General features: G+C 38.9%; 1 protein-coding gene across 4 annotated transcripts in view; it reads right to left on the bottom strand.

The window, feature by feature from the left end:
• Positions 1 to 21,639, bottom strand: part of MACROD2 (mono-ADP ribosylhydrolase 2) — a gene marked incomplete at its 3' end in the record, with an annotated part of 876,609 nt that overhangs the window by 599,261 nt on the left and 255,709 nt on the right. For all 4 annotated transcript variants that reach the window (XR_014183592.1, XM_082048203.1, XM_082048204.1 and 1 more), the window contains exon 5: positions 19,663 to 19,779. Coding sequence is in view for 3 of the 4 variants with exons in the window: in XM_082048203.1 (XP_081904329.1) it covers positions 19,663 to 19,779 (117 nt within the window). The remainder of the gene's footprint in view (positions 1 to 19,662; positions 19,780 to 21,639) is intronic.

Below are 21,639 nucleotides of genomic sequence, written 5' to 3'. Positions count from 1 at the left end.
TCCACAACATCTTGGGAAACTGTGAAGACCTGAAGCAGCACCAGGCCTGATGCATATCTAGCGATTTCTCACATGATTACGCAAAAACCTAAGGAGGAGGAAATGCGATTTCACAACCGCATCAGAGTTCAGGAATAGATTATGGCACCTGCAGCCCATGGAAAAACCACCCTTCCAGCAGAACCCCTCAGTGGAAGTGACACCCCGCGGTTCCCCTTCGCAGCCCTTGCTCCCTGCCTGGTACCCACCCGCTGCCCCAAGCAGCATCCTCCAAAAAACGTGTATGTTCTGGGATCGTCCCACACGGTGAGTTCCAGGAGGAGCTCGCCTGAACGTGATGGGAACTTGCCCCTGAAACACATGGGACGGTTTGTACCTCTCAGAGCTGCTGTTTCCTAACATCAAAAAGTAATTAAGTTGACTTCCATCACAGAGTGAACAGTTTGCCAACAATTACCACATAATCTTAAGTAGAAATTATACATGTTCACTATGCTGGAGATGTGCCTAAGGCATTAACTGTAAATGGTATTTTCAGCAGGGATGTGTATGTGGGCACGTGCACTGGGGTAAGAAAAGCCATGGCAGTCATGGGTTGCAAAACCGTTTCCATAAACAGAATCTTCTGTTGAGAGCTTTTCCATTCGCTGAAGTTTTCCATGTTTGGCCTTGGAAAGACCCAGAATTGCTCTAAATACTTTGGGAATGAAAGAACTGCTCCCATCTCCAACCCACCACCAGCGAGAGAAACAGGAGCCTGATTTCACCGTGATTGTTCCCTTTCAAGATGTACTTCCACAAGTGGTATTTCTCCCTTTTCATCTCTAATTTCCTTGCAGAAAATATTAACTGAGCAAGGTTTATTGAGATGGCTAAACATATCTGAGCAGAGGGAAGCCCTGACTGTGCTTTAAATCAGTTGGGGCATCTAGGGATGGAGAGCTCAGCAACTAAGCCTAGCAAAGCATGGATCAGTTAGGAAAGGCTGGACAGAAGCTTATGCCCTGCTTTCTGTATTTTGGAGCCTGGAAAGGTACTGAAAAGTTGTAGTAGGCCTTAAACTACATAATATATAGACCCTTTAGGGAGACCAAAGGAGCAGCATGAGTAAAATTCAATCATAAGTCTGTAAAGATCAGGGTGAACAGTCTAAAGCGTTATTAGCTAAATTCAGCGTGATGGATGAAATTCATACACGGAACCAATTCCTGCCCTACGTATCATTTAAACTGTTATTTCCTCAGGTGGTGCATAAATCTTATAATAGCATTTTAAGCAGGGTGATTTCACACTGAACCATTTCCAGAAGTCCTGTGAGATATGAAGATCTACTGCGTTGTTTACATTTGTGATATTCAAAAGGAGGCTTTGTCCAGAAAGACTCATGACATAAGGCAGATAAGCTGCAAGCAAAGGAAAATATCAGTCCCACACACAGGCCAAAGTTTTCCCTTTACAATCTGACATTATCTACCTAGGTTGAAATATAATCTCTGTTTTCTTCTAGACATTAGGAAAACAAAGCAAAAGCCCAAGCATACATATTAAATTGCTATCAAGAGGAAAATCCATACTACGGAGGTGAAGGGTTCCTCTAACAAAAGCATTTAAAATAGCCAAGTATGGGAAATACCATTGCCTGCCTTCAAATACCTGCAGAAAACACTAAGGAATACAAAAGGCAAAAAAGGAAGAAATATTAGCACACAACAGCATAAGCTAAGAGTGCAAAGTGTGTTAATTAGTGTATTATAATGACTTCTGACAGCTTCACATAATGCCTTTTCATCATCATACTGTTTCAATTACGCATTCTTCACTACCCGCATTAAAACCAGCTTCACTATTATTTTTCACCTGCTGCTTCAATATTAGGTTTAAGCACTTATGTCTTCCAATAAAATGATTTTATTTTCCAGAAGTTAATCACTGATTCCCTCAATAAAAATGAGGGAAAAAACTCCTCTGCTCTGTGAAAGCATAAAAGGAAAAGAAAAGGAAATGTTATAATGTGGTATGCTTTGTTATCTCCAACACACCATGATCATGCATGCCTTGCAAAGCCCTTGGTTAGAAGCCAATCATGCAGCTCAGACTTGGAACACGTTGGTACAGAAACCTTAAAGCTGGACTAACTTCCTCCTAATCCTGAGAAAATGATGAAGCAGCCCATTTTTTTTAACCTTTACCTCAGCCACTAAACATGGAAACAAGCATTAAGATAAATGTCTGGAAGTTTGATCTACTAACAATATAAATTAGAAGATAAAGTTCGCTATTTTATTACTAATGACCTGCTGGGGAAATATGTACCTTCCAATTTCTTTCTTTTTTTTTTTTAACCTTGCGCCTTGAAGAATCACAAATAAGGAAATCCAAAATGAATGTGTAAATAGGCCTAAATGCTTTCTAATAATTAAAATACTGGATTATTTCATTATTCCCATTGCAATGGCGCACAACGAAGATTGGGAGACCCCCTCGCCCCTCTCTGCGAAAGGACAAGCATTACGTCGCAATGTCAAACACAAAGGACACATCCTGTGGGGTAGAGTGTGAACACACTGAAGGAGCACAATGTCCCAGAGCCCCACACAGGAGCCGGCTCTGACAACAGACCTGAGCCAAAACCAATGGGTGTCCTCCTACACCCGCCTCTGAGCTCACTCCGGGGAGAGGCAGCAGCGGGAGGACGACGATTGCCTCCGGGAAACAATCTTTCCCGTCCCAAATTTCATGGGACACACCCTATCTCCAGTCATGGTAGAGCTGGAAGATTTTTTTCCATGCGCTCATAGACCGCTCTGTTCCAACAAGTTTGGTACATTCTTCCTCCATCCACTCCTGAAAGGTGCCAAGAACCTGCAAAGCAAGTTGAGATTTTTAGCTGTGCACACGGAGCCTCACGAGATCCAGTGTTCAGAAAACCACCACAGGCAGAGAAGTGTTACACAGGGCAAAAGATCTTGATCGTTTAATAACAGTTTACTGTAGTGTGCTTCAATATAACCCACATTTTCAACCACTTCTCCACTTGGTAAGAAACCACGTAGTAAGAAAACCCTTGACACGGAGCCACAAATCAGAAACTCCTCCTTGAAATTTTCATGCAGCAACTCATCACTCAATTATTCCTCTTCCTTTTACATCTCACTGAATTTTAACACTGAAAATGGCATGGAGCTAAAAGGCAACTTTGTGGCCTAAATTCTACATTTGGTCAGAGTTCTCAATTCCTCTCTCTTCTCAGCCCTCTCTTCCCCCTGCAACATAATGCTTTAAACCCTTAATTAAAGTCTATGTGGCTTGGGTGCCACTCCCAGGCCATGGAAATGTGCACTTGGAGCTTTGACAGTGATATCTTCCATCAAGCAATACACCAAATAAAGTACCTGCAACCTGTTTTTAAGACATTTTGCTGCTTGTAGCAATTGCTTGACTGAATTTTCAACCCAGGGCACCATTTAAGCAAGACTCTTCAGGCTCCACAGTGCCCTTTTTTTTTAATCTAAAGAATTATTTAGTGGCCAGATTTTCCAATGTGCCTGGTACCCACGCACTCATTCTGCAATCTCTCTGAAAAGGCATCTAGTAAGATCCTAAATCAGCACTGGAGTGCTTAGAATTAGCATGTAGTAACAGATTAAGCAATAAAATATCAAGCTACTGAGGCTTATTATTTTCATCCTTAAAATCTGTTCATGTAAGCGCAGCAATCTTCCAATTCACAGCAGAAGATTTGTGATTTTAAATGTAAGTTCACTGGAAGTGAATTAAGCACACATGAAGTGACAGGAGTTGGAATATGGCTCTTTTGTGAATTAAAGAAATGAAAGAATAGAAGCAGCAAACAAATTACAAGACCTGTCAGCCTTGTTAGAGATTGTGTTGAGAGCAGTAGGGATGGATGGGGATTTCCCACTTCTGTGCCTATCACAAACAAATGAAAATATATGCATATTTCCAATAAGGTATTTAGGAAGTGACAGATAAGTCTTGGGAAGGCAAGTTTGCTTTCTCTGCTGAGAAAATAACGTATCTCAATAACACTACTTTCTTGCAAATTCCTCAGGACAAGGATTCACATAGGGCAATTTTAATTTACTTTGTTTAATCTTTGTTGACAATCTGAATTGGTAACTTCCAATATTCTAGTGTAGGAAGCAGTCTGAAATATCAAAGTTCAAGCTGTAAAGAATAAATATCTTCAAAATTATACACTTTTTAACAAACCGTTTTCTTCCCAGCTATTCCAGCTTTAATTCCAGTTTCATGTTTGTTTTCTCCAAAAAGAGGGCATTTCATCCCACAATGTTGTTGTTTCCATTATTTTGGAATTACACGTATGGACCACGTCTGGGTAAGCCCCAAAAAAATGGAAAAGAAAAAATAAATTGAATGGTAGAAACTGTTATCCCTCCGTAAAGGTCTGTGCTCATTTATGTACTTCAATAATTAATTCGATCAAGATTTCCCTGATGTGAAGAACACAATCCTATGTTGTGTGAACGTACAGAATCATAGAGCTATCCACAAGATCAAAAGAGATTTATGCAGACAGCATATTTAACTCTACAGTAACCATCTTAACATGAAGGGCACAAGTCAGAGCAATAAAACCCACCTCTGCTTCCATAACTAAGGGTTGTCTGTGCCACAACATAAGCAATTGTTTTTAAATGTCACTAAAACCCCTGCTAACTGTATTAAGCTCCTGAAAAGGCTTTCCAAGAACCATTTCTTACCAGCACTTTGTTCAGGTTGCTGAAATGACATCTCTAACAGGGGGCAAACTGAATTTCCTGCGTCTCAGAAGTCTCAAATAACAAGTACCACTCCTCTTAAGCAAGACATTATTTTTATTTTTCAAATTGTTCCATTCCTTTCTCTAAGCAGAAAAGGCGCACCCTGCTATTTGCTCACTATTCTCAAGTAATCGGAAAAGTATAGGAATGTAAAATTAAAGCGCTAACAAAACTGACATCAGCTTCAAAAATCATTCCACATAATCTGAAGTTTCCTGCTTCACTAAGTTTTATTGTTCTCCACTTTGGTTAATCTTCTGATATGTAAAGGTCATTGTTCCATGTATTTTGAAGGTTTATAGTTATGTAGGAATGGTTGTGTAGGTAACTCCGAAATCAATCCCATTAAAGTAGAAAACAAGAATAGATGCCAAACACCTCTCTTACAAAGATAAAATGTAAATGCTCTGCAGAAAGTGAAAACAGCTCCTCGGGGAGTTGTCAGGAACTGGGCAAAAGAGCATCGCAAACCTTTTGTTCGTCAAGTAGGAACTTGAAGGGAGAGAACCGGGAGTGCTTGTGAGAGCAGAGTGGCGCTGGCGGCGTGGGGAGCCCAGCTCACAGAGCTCGCGTACCCATGGAACAGCAATAAAAGAAGAGGAAATAGATAAAAATCTGGACATATAAAGTATACTCCATTTATTCCTTAAAGGATTTAGTAAATTCCACAAGTCTTCAGAAACATAAAGATAAGGTAGCGGCTCATGAAGGGCAAAGCGCTCTCTGTTTTCAAGCCGGCTTCGCTGAGTTTAGCAAGGGCTGCAGGGGGAACGGCATTTAATAACATCTCTCGCTGCTCTTCAAAGCAGAGCTACCTAAATAGGACCCATCATTTAACCTTCTTCCCTTTGGAACATCGTTCTCAAGGAAACACTTCAAGATGAAGAAGGAAAACTGATTTACTCGTCTCTTTCTCAGCTTGTTAGTTATGATTGAATTCTCCATACATTACAATTATGTTCTGAATGCATTAGGCATGACTGATATTCAGGGAAAAAAAATATTAATGATCCACCTCTATCTCTTTTACATTTAAAAAAATTTTTAATATAATTTAATAAAAGAAGAGAATGTCGAGTGTTCAGCTGGGAGAGGAAAATAGAATGATAAATACCTCACAACCTCTTTAATCCAAATATTTTCTTTAAAAGAAATTCCACTTTCAAGCTTCATTTGCAATCTCATTTGCACAGAGTTGCCAATCCTGATTAGCCCGAATGAACTCCCTAAAGATGAAGGTGAAATCTCCCAGCCAGTGATAGAGCAGGAGACCAGGACACCTGCAGACATCCACTGTGCCACAAGAGACTAGGTTTAATGTGGAATTACACTAAAATGAATACCTTCTAACATAAATGTACAAAAGAAAGGACCTCACAAGCCTTGGTTACACAGAAACCTCGCATTTTAAAGACTGAAGAAATGCATGCTGTTTCAGACTGAAAGCTGAGGAACAAAGATCTCTCTAGTTTTCAATAACAATGGCCAATCGTTGTTTTATTATCTCAAAACACTTCTAATAGGATAACAAGCCATGAGTGATGTTACAGTAGGCAACATAAAGAAATATTCGTTCAGCCCACCAGCTGAATGCATAATTCTCCATGAAAATCCCAAACACAACCATCTGAAAGGCCAATGTTTCTTTAAAAAAAAAAAAAAAAAACAAGATATATATATAATTTTATTGATACTACGCTTATTGTGAGACTGACTGTAGATGAAACTCATGTCATCAAATAACAAATGCCTTAATAAAGGAGGATTTTCACAACCAGTAAATCATCACATGCCATCTATTCCTGTTGATTATGGCATTTATTTGGTCAAGTATTCACAAGTTAAAACTCCATGTGTTTAATCATAGAGTCTGGCCTGTTATAAAGCATTATATCTTAAGACTTCATTGGATCAGAAGGCAAGCTTAGACTAGTTCTTGCAACTTGGAGAAATTGCAATCAACCGTTTCTCAACATCTGATAGGAAGGAAGCAGAAGGAATACATTTTTAAATGTGTAGGGTTTGATCAACAAGCAATGTGATTCTTAAAAATGAAGGGGTGTTCCCTGTATGTATAGAAGAGAGAATTGCGCATATTGTACCTCATGCAGTAAAAAGAAATGTCAATCATATTTTTAATGCATATATTTAAACAAGGTGCAGAACTGAGATGAAAAATAAAATCTTTGTCATTGAACTTGCATTGTGCATTAATTATGGATTGAATTAACATAATGGTTTAGATGAGAAAATAATATTTCCAGATCAACTGGAAATGCTTGAGCGTATCTGATGAACGAGGACTGGTTTGCTTCTGGGATGACAGCATTTCCATCTCCATATAGCCCAAGCTCAGATGTGTCTCTTGCATTTACTAGGAATGAACCTTAAATCTTAATTTAAACTAGTCTGACTTTAATGAAACCCAAGATGTAGACCAAATTTTGTGCTAAGAGGAGGTGTTCATTCCATTAGGTGGAAGGAAGAAACAGAGGTAAACACTAAGGTCAAAAAAGAGGTCACATCAAACAGAAGCAAGCTGGACAATGAGTGGGAAAGGACAGACAGGGTGAGGGATGGTTTGGAAAACACTAAACTGACCAAGGATGCTCTGTCAAGTCTCCAAAAAGACACAATAACAACATGAAGAGATCGCCACTAGAAGTGGCTGCCCCAGGAAGTGGGGGAAATTAGGGGGATGTTTGAAGAAACAGAAAAACGCAGGGGTAGGAAAGGCATAACATACTTGCCAGACACAGCATTGAGATAAGATTTAACTGTAGTTAAATCTGCTAATTGTACACCTGCCATTTTATCAATTTGGAGGCTAAAGGTACAAGACATAATGGATGCTGGGCTTGGAGCCAAATCACAGCTCCTGCTGCTTAACCTCCAGCCACTGTAAACCAGCAGGGGTGCTTTTTAAAAACAGAAAAAACACTGGTAGGTAAATACGTTGTTTTCCAAACATCAATACATGTCTGTTACAATTTCTCCAATAAAATACACAATAATCCTAATGAGCATTAGTACTGTTTTGTATTAAGGACAGCCTGGAGCTAATAGTTAAATCCAAGGCCCAGCAGCAAGGGAACACATTGGGTTCCCTGCTCTAGGCTGGGAGATACATTTGGCTGGTTGGATAATGTGGAAAAGTGAGAAAAGCGTGGCCAAAATGGCATCACTGAGAGGTGACGGCCTTGGAGACGTTCACTTCGGAGCAGCGTTCAGTGCAATGGGCCCTGCCCAAAGCTTTGCCCCTTCTACAGCCCCTGAATTCACCTCCTATAAAATGGGCAGATTAAGGAACTATTCATTCCCTTTAGAGTGATGTGTCGAAATCTCAGGCTGCTCATGCTGGCAGGCTGCTGGAAAAACACAAGACAGGGGCTTTTCACACCTGCATCTAATATGAATCGCCATTTATTTAATAAAATAGGATTCTTATGAGGCACTAGATTAGATAATGGGTTACAGAGCCATTTGCTTACACACTTCTGCTTCAAATCCAGCACTGAATAGCAGCGACAGAAAATTATTAACAACTGATGCTGGTTCTACAGATTACTTGAAATTCACTGATGGTGTAATTTTGGCCTCAGTGGGTAAGTTACTCCGATACAAAAGTCACATCCATAGTTTGAACTAATTCAAAGAATATTTTAAAGCATAGACCATTCAAAAAAACCCTGAAAAATAAAGATCTTCCTCATCTATTAAAAGATACTCAGGCTAACTTTCCATCGTGCTAATGGCACCTGTTTAATGTGGGTTACACACACTGGGGGGTTATCTTTTCTTTCGAAACCAGTGCTTAAAGTCTATAATTCCTGCAGGTATGAGTGCGGCTCTGAGCTGTCTGGGAGAAGGAGCAACAGCAGCTCTGCAGCTACAGCTTCTCCATTCGCCACAGGAACACACGACACAACTGAACAACATCGCAACGTGGAAAAGGCCAAAGACCCCCAAGGTCTTTGGGACATGAGGTGAGGATGTGTCCCACCTTGGAGGATTTCTTTTCAGAACATGCTGTGTCTGCCACACAGGGGATTTACTCCTTTGTGCTGCCCCGAGTTCTTGTTCATAGTCATTTGGTCCCCAAAACAATGTTACTAAAAATAAAGATCAAAAAATGTCCTCTCTCATTTTCAGCCTCACCCTCTTTGGATGATCACAAGAGATTCTCTGACCCATGAACTAACTGCTCTTTTTGATAAAACCAACTGGTAGAAAAGCTAAGCAAAGCACTGGCTAAAACCAACAACAAAAGGACAGAGGAAAAATAAGATGAAATCTTACTGTGTTTTTAGAGATTGTGAAATGTTACAAATTATTTTGACAAAAAGTGTCTCAGGAACTTCTAGAGTTGCATTTTTTTTTTTAATGAGAAAAACCTAGATACCTCCATTGTATAATTAAATTTCCAGAAAGAAAGAGGACTCCTGGATCTGTACATGCAAGAGGACACCCAAATATCTGTAAGATTCCGAGCTCTCTGACACGGATCTTCTGCCTCTTCTCTGATGCCTTTGAAATACCCACGGGGGAAAACCTGTCTATAAGTTTTCTTTACTACTGGCCTGATTATTCCTGTGCTAACACAGGCATTACAGTTGATCAAATGGAATCTATATTTTCTTTCACATCCCAGCCTGGGGTGTCAGAGAGGTCCCTTCCCTTGGCAAAAGCAGCAGATCCAGAGTGGTGGCCGTGCCATAGAGCAGCCAATGTCACCCAGGACCATGAGCTCCTGAGAAAGGCAAGGACATGACAGGAAGCATTTTACCCATAACCACTGCAAAAATTTTATCCCAAATAAGGTGGTTTTTTGTTGTTTGTGGGGGTGGTTGCTTTTTTTTTTGGTCTTGTTTTGTTTTTCTTTTGTAAGTCTTGGCTAAAATGACTTTTTATGTTGAATGTGGTCTCCATTTAGAGACAGTCCCTAAACGAGACAGGTAATAAATATTCTTTAACAATAAATCACAACAAGAGGAGAGTTTTTATGCCTTTCAAAAACGATGCAATAAGGGAGGATCCTGGCAGTGATGGGGAGGCAGTTTTATTCTTAAGTTGCGGCCAGTCGTTCAAAGCCAAAGCTCATTTTGTGCAGTTGTCTTTCATTGCAAAGTATAAGATTCTGATTTAAAACGACTTGGTTTGCATCTTTGTTTATATTCGACTCTCTAAACTGAAAGAAATCCAGCGTTATTCATGGCTCCCCAGTCAATTTTGTGTTCACTTCCAGCTTCTCATGAATAGCGCTGTATTACAACAAATATATTTTAAATGAACAGTCTTCCCTGGAAACATTTGTGCTCCATTTTGTGAGAAAAAAGTTGTTTTAAACAAGATTACATCTCTGACAGGATTACACCTGACATGAGTGTAACCTTTTACTTCAATGAATAGTGATTTTCAAAACTGTGGGCTTTCAGAGTGTATTATATGACATTATTTTGCTATCCATGACACCTCTCAAAGTCTCAAGGCTTTTCCCCCTTCTCTGCTTCACATACAACGTGTGCGGAGTCTCCCCAGTTTTACTGGCAAATTAAAAATGAATAATGCAGCTGTTAAAACAAAAAGCTTCAACGAGAAACTGTTTCCTCCTTTATGTTCATGGGTTCTTCAAACAGTTTACAGGCTCGATGACCTGCTGTTTATAGCCCATGCAGGCTACAAGATATTAAACAATATTCTTACTGTATTCTTACTTTCTCAAAGCCGACCCACATGTTTTAATTCTAATGCAAACACTGCATGAAAATAGACTGAAAGCACAGTAAGAAAGTTGCAAAAAAATAAATGCGATCCAGACAGATAGACATATAATTAGATATCAAAGGGGTTATTTTTAGTGTTGCAAAGCATTTCTCATTTATGTATGTATTTATTTATGAGCCTGGAAAAGCCCTGGAAAGCTACCAACGAATTTTATTGAAAACTAAATAGGATGCTTACTTAGAACTGTGCAGTGATGTATCAAACACATTTCTTTTTGCCATGTTGAAACATTAAAACGGTCGGACGTTTCTCTGTCCATCTCTCTGTTACATCAGCAGAAAATATAAGAATTCAGACCACTGTGACTGAGGTTAAAGGGAATTCAGTATAACTCACTTTCCCAAGGAGCCAGCAGAGAGATTTGTAGCATGACAAATCACTAAGGAAGACTATGTAAGAAGTAGTAATTCAAAGCTGGTGACAGTTGTTTAATTAACACTTTCTTCTGGCTTCTCGCTGCGTGTATTATTTTATACAAATTATGCTCACCTACCAACCAGCATGTGGGCAGAAATGGCTATAAAAAAGTTTACACTGAAAATACTGTATCTTGCACTAATACATTTTCCTCTTAAACTTGGTCCCAGAACTATTACCAGTCACTGCGTGTATTGTTGGGTCTTTTTGTTACAGATTGTTTTGCTGTTACTATTCCAAGGCACCCAGAAAGGTGGAAAGCCCAGGTCAGAGTGAGCGCTGTGCCCTGTAGATGATGCATCTCAAAATTCCTCTGTATTCCAGCAGTGAAACTTCAGCCCTAATCCAGCAACCTGAGAACTCCGTGCTGCAACCACTAAAAAGTAATGTTTCTGCTCGGACTATCCTGAAAAAGGCTAAAAATCAATGACATTCAGAACCTATTTTTTATTACCTGATAATTAAGCTAAAAGTTACTGCCACCTATCCAGAGTTGCAGAACATTTGCAGTTCACACAGTGGTGAAAATAATCTGCAACACTGACCAGCATGCACAGAGAAAATATAAACACACAGAGAAATAGACGTATAGCTACAGACATATAGTAATATAACTGTATCCCCTCCATCACTTAATTTTCCCTTTTTTTTCGTATAAAGGTACAAGATCACTGATAATAACTCAAGAATCCTCATAAACACCATCAAAAACTCACAAATACCAAAAAAAGAAGAATCTGAGAAGTCTAATAAATGAAAAAACAAAACAAAAACCCAACCCTAATGGATCCTCTTTGAAATGTACAAAATATTTCAAATAAAACTAAAATAATAATAAAAAAAAATTAAATGTTAAGACAATGTTAAGAAATGGGGGATATTATTGGAAATCTAAAAAACCAGGGAATTCATTTTTCATAAATTCCTACTGCCGCACAACAACAAAAAATCCATGTGATTCTGATTCCCATACGAGAAGGCAAAACATCCTGGATGATGGTGCCTTTTCATCAGTAGTAAAACAACATTTCAGGATGTAAAATAATACCATTTTTATCTATCTATCTATCTGTCTATCTCTCTCTATCTCTATCTCTTGTATCTCTCTCTCTCTCTCTATCTGGTTAATCAGTATTTAGATTCTTTCCTACAGCAATTAAAACATTATTTACACTCTGCAGTCTCACACCTGATGTCTTTTTCCTGAAGAGAAATGTTCCAAACGTTTGACATCAGTTTTGACCAAAAAAAACCCCAAACAAACACGTATTTGGGTCTGTGCACTTAGGTCATATGAAACAGCCTCAAAATTCCTCTGCTCAAACAAAAATCTTTGTAAAATCGTTTTACGTAACCTCCCCACCCTATCCACTTTGGACTGATCTAAAGGAATTAGATTACAGGTAAAGAACGCCTCTGGAAATTGTCCCGCTTTTCATCCATAACATTCTTTCAAAATATATTCAGAAAAAAAATAGAAATAAAAGTAGCAGCTTTAAACGTCAAGTAAACTGATGTTTGGGGGTGAATGAAGGATAATTCAAAAAATCACAGCACCTTTCATGTCCTTGTTATTCCTTTTGCTTTATTTCCAAATAGTAGACTGAAAATAGCTATGTCCTTATTTGTTACCTATGATCTGACTATTTCTATTTGAAAATAATTTGATGTATTTTTGGCTGAGGAATATGCAGATTCGGCACAGAAAGGAATCCTATACTTTGCTTGCGAGAAAGAAAATGAGGCTGTACTGTTTTTAAAACATTCCAGATACAATAATATAATTATTATGAATCTGAAGAAATGATATCAAGATAATGACCTCTGAGAGGCTACAATTTTAAACCTTTTTCCTGCCATAGGGAGCTGGAGGATCAGCAGTTAGTGTTCCAATTCAAGCCCCAAGCCTGTGCCAACATATTTTATAAGCTAAACCCAGGTTTGGGAGACAAGCTGAATATTTTTCAGAGACTAAACCAGTATAAATCACAGAGTGCCAACACACTATGAGGTTAATGTTGTGTTTTACTACAGTAAGCAACTTCTATCACCATTTAAAATGAGACAAGCAAAATTCAGGCAGACAAAATCTCATGCATCAAAGATTAATTTTTCCAGTACTGAGCGTAGGCTTTCACTACTGAGAGAAAATATTAGAGTGGGAGCAGAAGCAACCGCTGCAGTTAAAGGAGCATAAACGTTTCCATTATAACCCATTATAACCCCTTCTCCTTGTCAGCTGACTGCAGCAATCAGAATTTTGTTTATTTTTCTGCTAAACATTAGACTTTTTATTATTATTCTTTGAGTAAAAAGGACCAACTATATCCAAATATAGTGGAAATAAAATATATTAGCCTTAAGGGACACAACGGTCTGCTCCAGTGCCAACACGCCTGAGGAATGACTGTATGCCACCAGTGTGGAAAGGCACGTTCCACTGAAAATCATTTTTCACTGAATTAGGAGGCATTTTAAATAGCGCCTTCCACATAAATTAAGCATTAGGAAAGAGTTTACACCTTGTAACTTACTCTCTGTTTCGTCAGGAGCGTATTCAGAGGGGACGCTGACACCAGGGAGCCGCGGTACCAAACAGAGGGAAATTTGGGCTGTGCCCGCTCCTGTCCTGGTGTTCAACAACCAGATTGAAGCAAGTGATGCCCAGAAGAAGAAGGTTTAGATTTAGCAGTGGGGATCGATAGTAAAACATTTCCTTTAGCCACAACTCATGCATTTGTTAACTGAACAGTTTGATGTGAAATGAGGATTTCCAGCGTTAACCGCAGCATGACCCTACATGGAGCGCTGACAAACGTGCACTCCGGTCCATTCACAAATTAAATTTTGAAGAATCTATCATTAAAAAATGTATATGAGCTAGGCTCAAATCCAAGGACAAAGACCATAGACTCTCATGATGGAAGATTCTTGCTGATTCATAGGCACACGTTTCAACTGGTGGATACAGCACTTGGCCCTTTTCTACCCAAACTGATGACAGACCCTGAGCTGACTTGGAAGAGAATTCGATGTTGGAACTTGTTTAGTTGCAGCTGATAAATGCATTCCATGTTATTCCCCAGGAGTCCTAACTTTTCCCTTTGTATGTGTATGGGGGTACCTAAGGGAGAGACAAGTCATAAAGCTTTACAATATAACATAAAATCTAAGCAGGTTTTAGGACCGAAGAAGTAATCATTAATATTTCCCTTCCAACACATTTACAGCATATGCAATGTATGCTGTTGTTAATGGCGAATATAGCAGGTCATTAAGATGACTGGAGCCAATTAGGTGAAATTAAAGCACAATAAAGACATCACTGCACTTATTTTCAAAAAGGTTATAAAATACATGAATTGAGCATATAAAAAAACCACCTCTGAAATCTAGACAAAACCAGAAGAACACACAAATACTCAGTAAATGCTTTTATTAACCATCAAAAACCCTTTCCCGAAGAAATCCAAACAACAAAAGCATTGCTCAAGAACAAGGAGTCCTGGACCTTTGATCATTATTAACTTGCTTTGCTTCATTTTAAATTTAATTTTCAAATCTGAAGCAACAATAAAGATTTAAGAAATACAGCAAACAGTTGCTGCAATTCAGTGCTGTTCCAGGAAATACCCAACTAGAGCTTTTTTCTGGCTCTGTCTACAGGTGTCAAGCAGTTTAGGCACAACGCTGACAAAAATTTGATGCTACTCAAGTAAGACAACCAGTATAAAGACAAAATGATAATAACATTTATGAAGCTTCAATTCTACTAATGATTGTGTCACCCTGTGCTTACCAGCAGCCTTTTTCAGCTGAAATTTCATCAAACTTCAGTCTATTTATGCATCTGGTGGCACATGTGTTTTCACTTAGATATTTAAAAGCAATTGTGGGAGAAGATCAAGGACATTGTTCCAACATGGACAAGTTAGTCTTCTCTAAGCAATCCTCTCTTGGCCACTTATTGCTCGCTTTTAATGCCTTCTTTTCAATTCCCAGACTTATTATCCTATTCCCAGAGTTACCTCTTTCCAGAGGAAATAGGAAGGTAGCAAACTGAATAATCACGCAAAGATAACGTTCTGCTGCACATTAGAAGCACGCAGAGGAAAGTATCGCTCTGATTCTTGCCTGCCAGAAATTTAGAATCATTTGAGACAAAATTTAAGTATTATTAAATCAATCAAGGTTTAAAAAGTAAGTAAACAAAGTTTTGTGGAACCCTGGGAATTTGACCAATATGCTTGAATATTATGCCCCATTTCTCCAATTGATCTGGCTTAGAGTACTGGAGTAGGGTTTTGGTGTCAACCTTTTAATTACAGCTCTGTAAGCAATCTCCAAGCGAATACAGAGAGAGTTAAAATTGCTAACCTCACAGCCTTACTTTAAAATAATACCCTCCAAATATTCACCTTTTAAATACAGAAAATGATGCCTATATAGTAGAACACTTTTTAATCTCTGCTTTTTAATCCCCACTTTTAAATCTGATTAAACAAATTTAAAGGCTGCTTCCTCCTACTGCGTTTAATACCAGCACTCCTCCTAACTACTTATTTCACAGCAGGAATTGTCTTTGAGAGCACAAGCACATTATTACTCCAGATTGATCTACACAGTGGCTTTGGACCAGGAGACTATGCTATATACAGCATTTCCTAAAGGACATTGCTTAAAGCACTAAAAATATCAAGCAAACAGAAAAATTTATTCTAAATATTAGAGGTTTATTAACAACATAAACCAACGTATTAGAAACTGCCTGGCATTTCCAGCAAGGCACCTCCACTGAAAGTCCACCTTTTGGATTTAATTTACCAATGCTTGGCTCTATCCCATATTAGGGGCCATAAAATTTTATTTTCCTAGGTTTAGGAGTTTTATTATCAAACATTTTTCAGAAAAAATAAAGAAATTATTAGTGGAAATACTAAGAATAGAAAAGAGTTGGTTTGGGGGTCCTTTCCTGCCAAGGTCAGGGTACTGATTCCCCGTGCCGAATGTTGTCGCCACATCTCCAATTGGTTTTAAGCCCGTTAAATACGTTGCAGAGTGGGACTGTATTTTTTAATGTGTTCTGACAGGGTCTTTTTTTTTCTAGTGGACCTCTGCAAGCAGATAACAAGCCACAAGGCTGTTATGGACCCTCGGTTCCAGCCATAAACACGATTTACATTCAGACCACTTTCTGCCAGTATAACCAACTGAGACTATTAATCAACCGAGAAAGAAAACAAGCATTTGTAGAGCTTTAAACAGACACCGTTCATCTGTTATTTAAAGCATGACGCTATCAGGGTACTGCTCAATGTTTGAGGAGCAGTTGTACAATATTTAGAATGAACTTTTATTTAAAAGGAACAACAATATGAAGTGCAGAAGTTAAGTTAATTGATGATCAGTCTGGGAGAGCATGAAAGGAAAATATCTCCAAGCAAAAGCACTGCCTTTTTCAGCCCTGCAAAGCGCTATGAAAACGTGGGTGCCTGCATAGGTGTTTGCTGAAAAACAATAGATGACATCAACCAAATTATGTATTCAGCAAACAACTCCATTGGCATTTGGGGGGGCTTTGTGTAGGCTCTTGCAGCACACAAGGCAGATGGTGATCGCACTGACTTCTGTAAAACTATACTGAACATTACATTAACTGGTAATTAGAAAACAATTTGATTTCACTTCTATTTTCATAGAGACTATTTTTTGGCATTCAAAAATATATATCTCGAAAAGTTCATAGAGCAACATCTCCAGGCTATAGACGTGTTAGTCGTGGTTTGTACTATCAGGATAAAAAGATGAGGGAAAAAAAGCTGATGATTTTATGTATTCTCTCCCTGAACATTTACTGTTATTTGTGTATTTCACAAGCTGATCTCTGACTCAGATGCAACAAGAACAAACCACAGAAAGCTAGCCTATAGCCTAAATCTTCACATCTTTCAGTCAGACAGTAGTTTTCGATTTTTCCTTTGTGAAGAAATCATTTAGCAGACCTGTTCTTATTCAACCTAAGTAAATACAGCAAAGTATTCAATAAAAATAAAACAGATCATAAAGGAGATTGCAAGAGTGCTTTTTATCTACCGACTACCAGCTTCCTACCAAAGCGTATCTACGCTTCAAATGCCGAATTTAACTCCAAATTCCCCCAAATTGTCTATAAAATAAAGCAATACGCTGCATGATCTTTGAATACTAAATATTCTTTAACATGGAGTCCTCAGCTCCAGCCCAAGTCTTGCCTCCCACAGCCAGGCCGGCCCGGCCCACGGCAGCTCTGCTGATTTCAGCAAAATGCTCCCAAGCAAAGCAGTTCAGGATCGAGAACTAGAGACGGGAAAACCCCAGGGGGAGGAAATACGATCGTAACATTTTGCAAATCTGTTAAATAACAACAAAAAATAACAATTCATCACGCTAGGAAATAGATTTCACATTTACTACCATTACTCATCCAACTGCAATCATGACAAGAGCGGAGACAACAAAATAATCATTGCACTACTCAAATCGTTAATGCATTCCAGTAGTTGGTCTCCTATATACAAACAGATAAGTGAAAAGCAAACTCATTGTGAGAGCTGGCAGTTGTCCATTCACCTATAACCTCCCATGAGTCGCTGACACACCAAATTGCATCACGGCACATCTGGATGGAGAAGTCCAGACCTCCCGTCATGTTGTTGCTTTCATCACCAAAATCAGATGTGAAACAGCTTCCACAGTTAAACTGTAATACTATTACGGCAAAGTGACACAGAGTGACAAAAGATATCTAGTGGCTCTATAGCTCTTTAAAATATGAAAACAGAGTCTTGATTGTTTGATTACTTTCAGATGAATGGGCTACAAGGCACAATAATTTAATGAGTCTACAACCAAACAGGAAAAGTAAAAGAAAATAACAGCCAGTGAACACAATTATGTTTTCAGGAAAAAAATCTAAGAAATCAAGAGCACCTAATTCTCAGGCTCTGCACGCAAACCGTACATTTCCCTGCTTGTGCCTGTGTGTCAGATAAAGTATCTTTCCACTTCTCATGTTGATGCATGATCAAATAGAAACAGACGTGTCTTTGATGCAATTTCAATTTCTAAGAATATTGATTAAGCAGAATATTGACTTTTCTCTATGTCTGGTTACAGGTTTTATTTCCAACTGCAAGTGAGAATGGGTTTTCTCATTGCTTTGTTATTCTTACATAAAAAACAAGCAAAAAATTTTCCTATAGTCTTCAAAGAGGATCTCATTCTACAAACCGAACTTAAGCAAGACCCATTAAACTGCTACAATATTTAAAGGGAGGCCGTATCTCAGACGTGATCCTTTCTAGCACAGTTCTGTGCTCCTTGCTTTGGTACCTTCTATTCAATTTCTTTTATTAAAATACATGGGAGGAATTATGCACCTATACATGAACAGTTTTTCCATACCTCCCAGATATTTTCTTAAAGAGGAACAATTAATCATCAAAAATCCCCAGTAAATTGCAGTGTGTTATAAAACAATCCTATCAGCTTTATAAGAATCTGGTGAAGATTTTGGCCATAAACAAACCCAACATTGCTAGCATATGGAATCTTCCTCAACAATTTCCCTGAACTCTTGTCAAATTCACCTTTCAGAAGTAACTATTAGAGTGGTAAAAATATAGCAATTATCACTGTCAAGGAAATAATTGGTAGCTCTCATCATCATGATCACAGAAGGTGCCAACAATTTACTTCTTTACCAAAGGCATTAAGGACCACAGGAACCTGCTACTGCAGTAAGCATTTGATTTTACATGAAAGTAGAAAAAATTGCGAGATGTGATCTAAATACATTTGAATGAGTCATGTTCCTAGTGCAATCTGCGTATAAAAAAGAGATGTTGAACTCTAGTTACATGCTGTTTGTAATGCTTTCTTGGTATTTGTATCATCATAACTTAATATACCATTCTGTAAGATCCTAACTTGCAGATTTCCTACTTTTCGTTCTTACATAATAGAGTGGCCAACCAACATGCTGTCAACATGCTAGGTTTTCCAAGACAAGCTCAACACGTATGCAACAAGGTCAAATAGCCGTCTTCCTATTTTAAATAGGATAGGAATTTGTACACTTTCAATGTGCAAAAACAATCCAGCACTGAGCTGTGCTCTGCTGAAAGCTCAAGTGTGACAGATGCCCTCTCAGTAATTCCCAATCAGCCTCTACGTAGCAGCTGAAAACACAACACATCACTTTGATCTCCTCCGCTCTCCAAGCATTCACAATCAAGGAATCTGCGTGAAGAATATGAAATACGCAGCATTTCCAGAAATTGTCTCCATGGAACTTAGAATATGATAATGTGTATTTTGTTCATACTTCATAAAGCATTTCCAAACCTTTATTATGCATATGATATGTTTAAGCTTGCAAAAAACTAAACATGAAAGCTGCTTTATATTTTAGAGACGTGTAGGTTTCATAGGATAACACAGGTGAAATAATCGTTCCCTTTTGAGGGGAAGGCATTATTACAAAACATGCTTAATTAAGTCCCACTGCTAATTTTTGTAAAATGAAGACCTTGTTGAATTACACCAGAGGGAAATAAAGCATGCACGCCCCCTCCACTTGCTTAAAACAAAAAGAAAACGCTTTGGCTTGACTTACATTTTGCGGGGAGGTCATATCCACAGGTGATTTTTGCTTGTCCAGTCTCACAGCCGCTCAGGTTGCGACATTCGGCAACTAGGCAGGGCCCGGCAGCTCTGTGTATGCAGCCATCCACTACAAAACAAACCCAGAAACGGGGATTTATTCAAAGCCAGTCTTTATGTTGCCTTCATACAAATACACAGTGATATTTACTGCTCATTTTTACACTCACCGCACAGACCTACTGATCTATAAGTAGATAGCCAAACCTATACATTTTTTTCTGCCAGAAGGAGTCAAGGAGTTTATAAAAATATGTATATGTATGTATTTAGTCAACTCCACATAACTGAAAAGAAAATACCTAGAAAAAGGTAAAGCAGAATTAAAATTTCAATATTAGAAAAGGGTCTTATTCAAGGCTCTAAGAAATTCTCACTTATGAAAATTATGAAAATAGATTTGATCCTCAGCTAAATACCAAACTCTTTTTTACTACATACCTCTGACACTTCTACAATTACACAGACTATTTGATGTCACTGTCCTATTAATGTCTTATACAAAAATTCCAAGAAACGATGCCTATGGATTTCAAATATAAAAAATGCCTCATTTGGAAAGCTGGAGAGGGACTTTTTACAAAGGTATATGGTGATAGGACAAGGGGTAATGGTTTTAAACTGAAAGAGGGTAGATCAGATTGGATAAAAGGGTGAAATTCTTCCCCACGAGGGTGGTGAGGCACTGAACAGGTTGTCCAGAGGGGTGGTGGATGCCCCATCCCTGGAGACATCCCAGGCCAGGCTGGACGGGGCTCTGAGCAACCTGAGCTGGTGAAGATGTCCCTGCTCATGGCAGGGGTGGCACTGGATGAGCTTTAAGGTCCCTTCCAACCCAAACTGTTCTATGATTCTATAAACCTTGTTTCTAGTTGCCGAGCCTCTCCTGAGCTGCGACGCTGCGCTGGCTCCTCTGGCTCCAGAGGCAGCTCCCCCAGCAGTGGTTTATGGAACCACGTGCATTGTTGCATCAGCACGTTGCTGCAGCACCGCACTGTTGTTGTGTCACCGACCGGCCACCCCCGGGCCCACCTGGAGCCCGTCTGGACACGTGTGTGTGGGACACCCGCTCTCGCTGACCCTGCTCTGAGGAGGGGCCTCGACTGGCACTGACTTTGTCACTGAAGCAGAGATAGGTATAAAAATACATAATATTATGATAGGACAAGGGATGATGGTTTTAAACTAAAGGAGGGGAGATTCCGGCTGGACATGAGGAAGAAATGTTTCACACTGAGGGTGGTGAAACACTGGCCCAGGTTGCCCAGAGAGGTGGTGGATGCCCCATCCCTGGAGACATCCCAGGCCAGGCTGGACGGGGCTCTGAGCAACCTGATCTGGTGAAGATGTCCCTGCTCATGGCAGGGGTGGCACTGGATGGGCTTTGAAGGTCCCTTCCAACCCAAACCATTCACTAATTCTATGACCTTTTTTTCCCTTTTTTTTTTCCCCTATGTTTAAATTTTGCATTATTCAAGCAATACTTCGGAGTTAATTAAATAATAATTACTAAAGGTTGCAATTGCAGCTAAGTATGCAAGAAAATGAGGAGAGTGCATAGATCTTACTGCCCTCGGGAGCCAGCGAAAGAATAATAGCAACAGCAAAGAATAAAAAAAAAGGCTGCTGGCACAGCATTTCTGCCCTTTCTACATGCAATCAGAGAAATTATTTACTGTAATTACGGCAAAAAGTTTAAGAAAAAGGAAACAGAACAAAACAAAACCAGGAAATACTGTGTGCATGAACATATTAACTATGGTAAAGCCCTAAGTCAGCAGCAATGATGAAGTTCAACTGTAGGAAATAATCATCATAAAAGTTACAATATCAATTCAAAAAAGGTAATATAAGCTGAAGTATAAAGGCTAAACAAATACCCTGTTTCCCCAAAAATAACACAGGGCCAGTAGTAATTTTTGCGCCAAAA

This window comes from Streptopelia decaocto, assembly GCF_964273445.1.
Source record: "Streptopelia decaocto genome assembly, chromosome: 3".
Classification (NCBI taxonomy): domain Eukaryota; kingdom Metazoa; phylum Chordata; class Aves; order Columbiformes; family Columbidae; genus Streptopelia; species Streptopelia decaocto.
The sequence above is the reverse complement of the archived record's forward strand: the minus strand, read 5'-3'. Positions and strand labels throughout refer to the sequence as shown.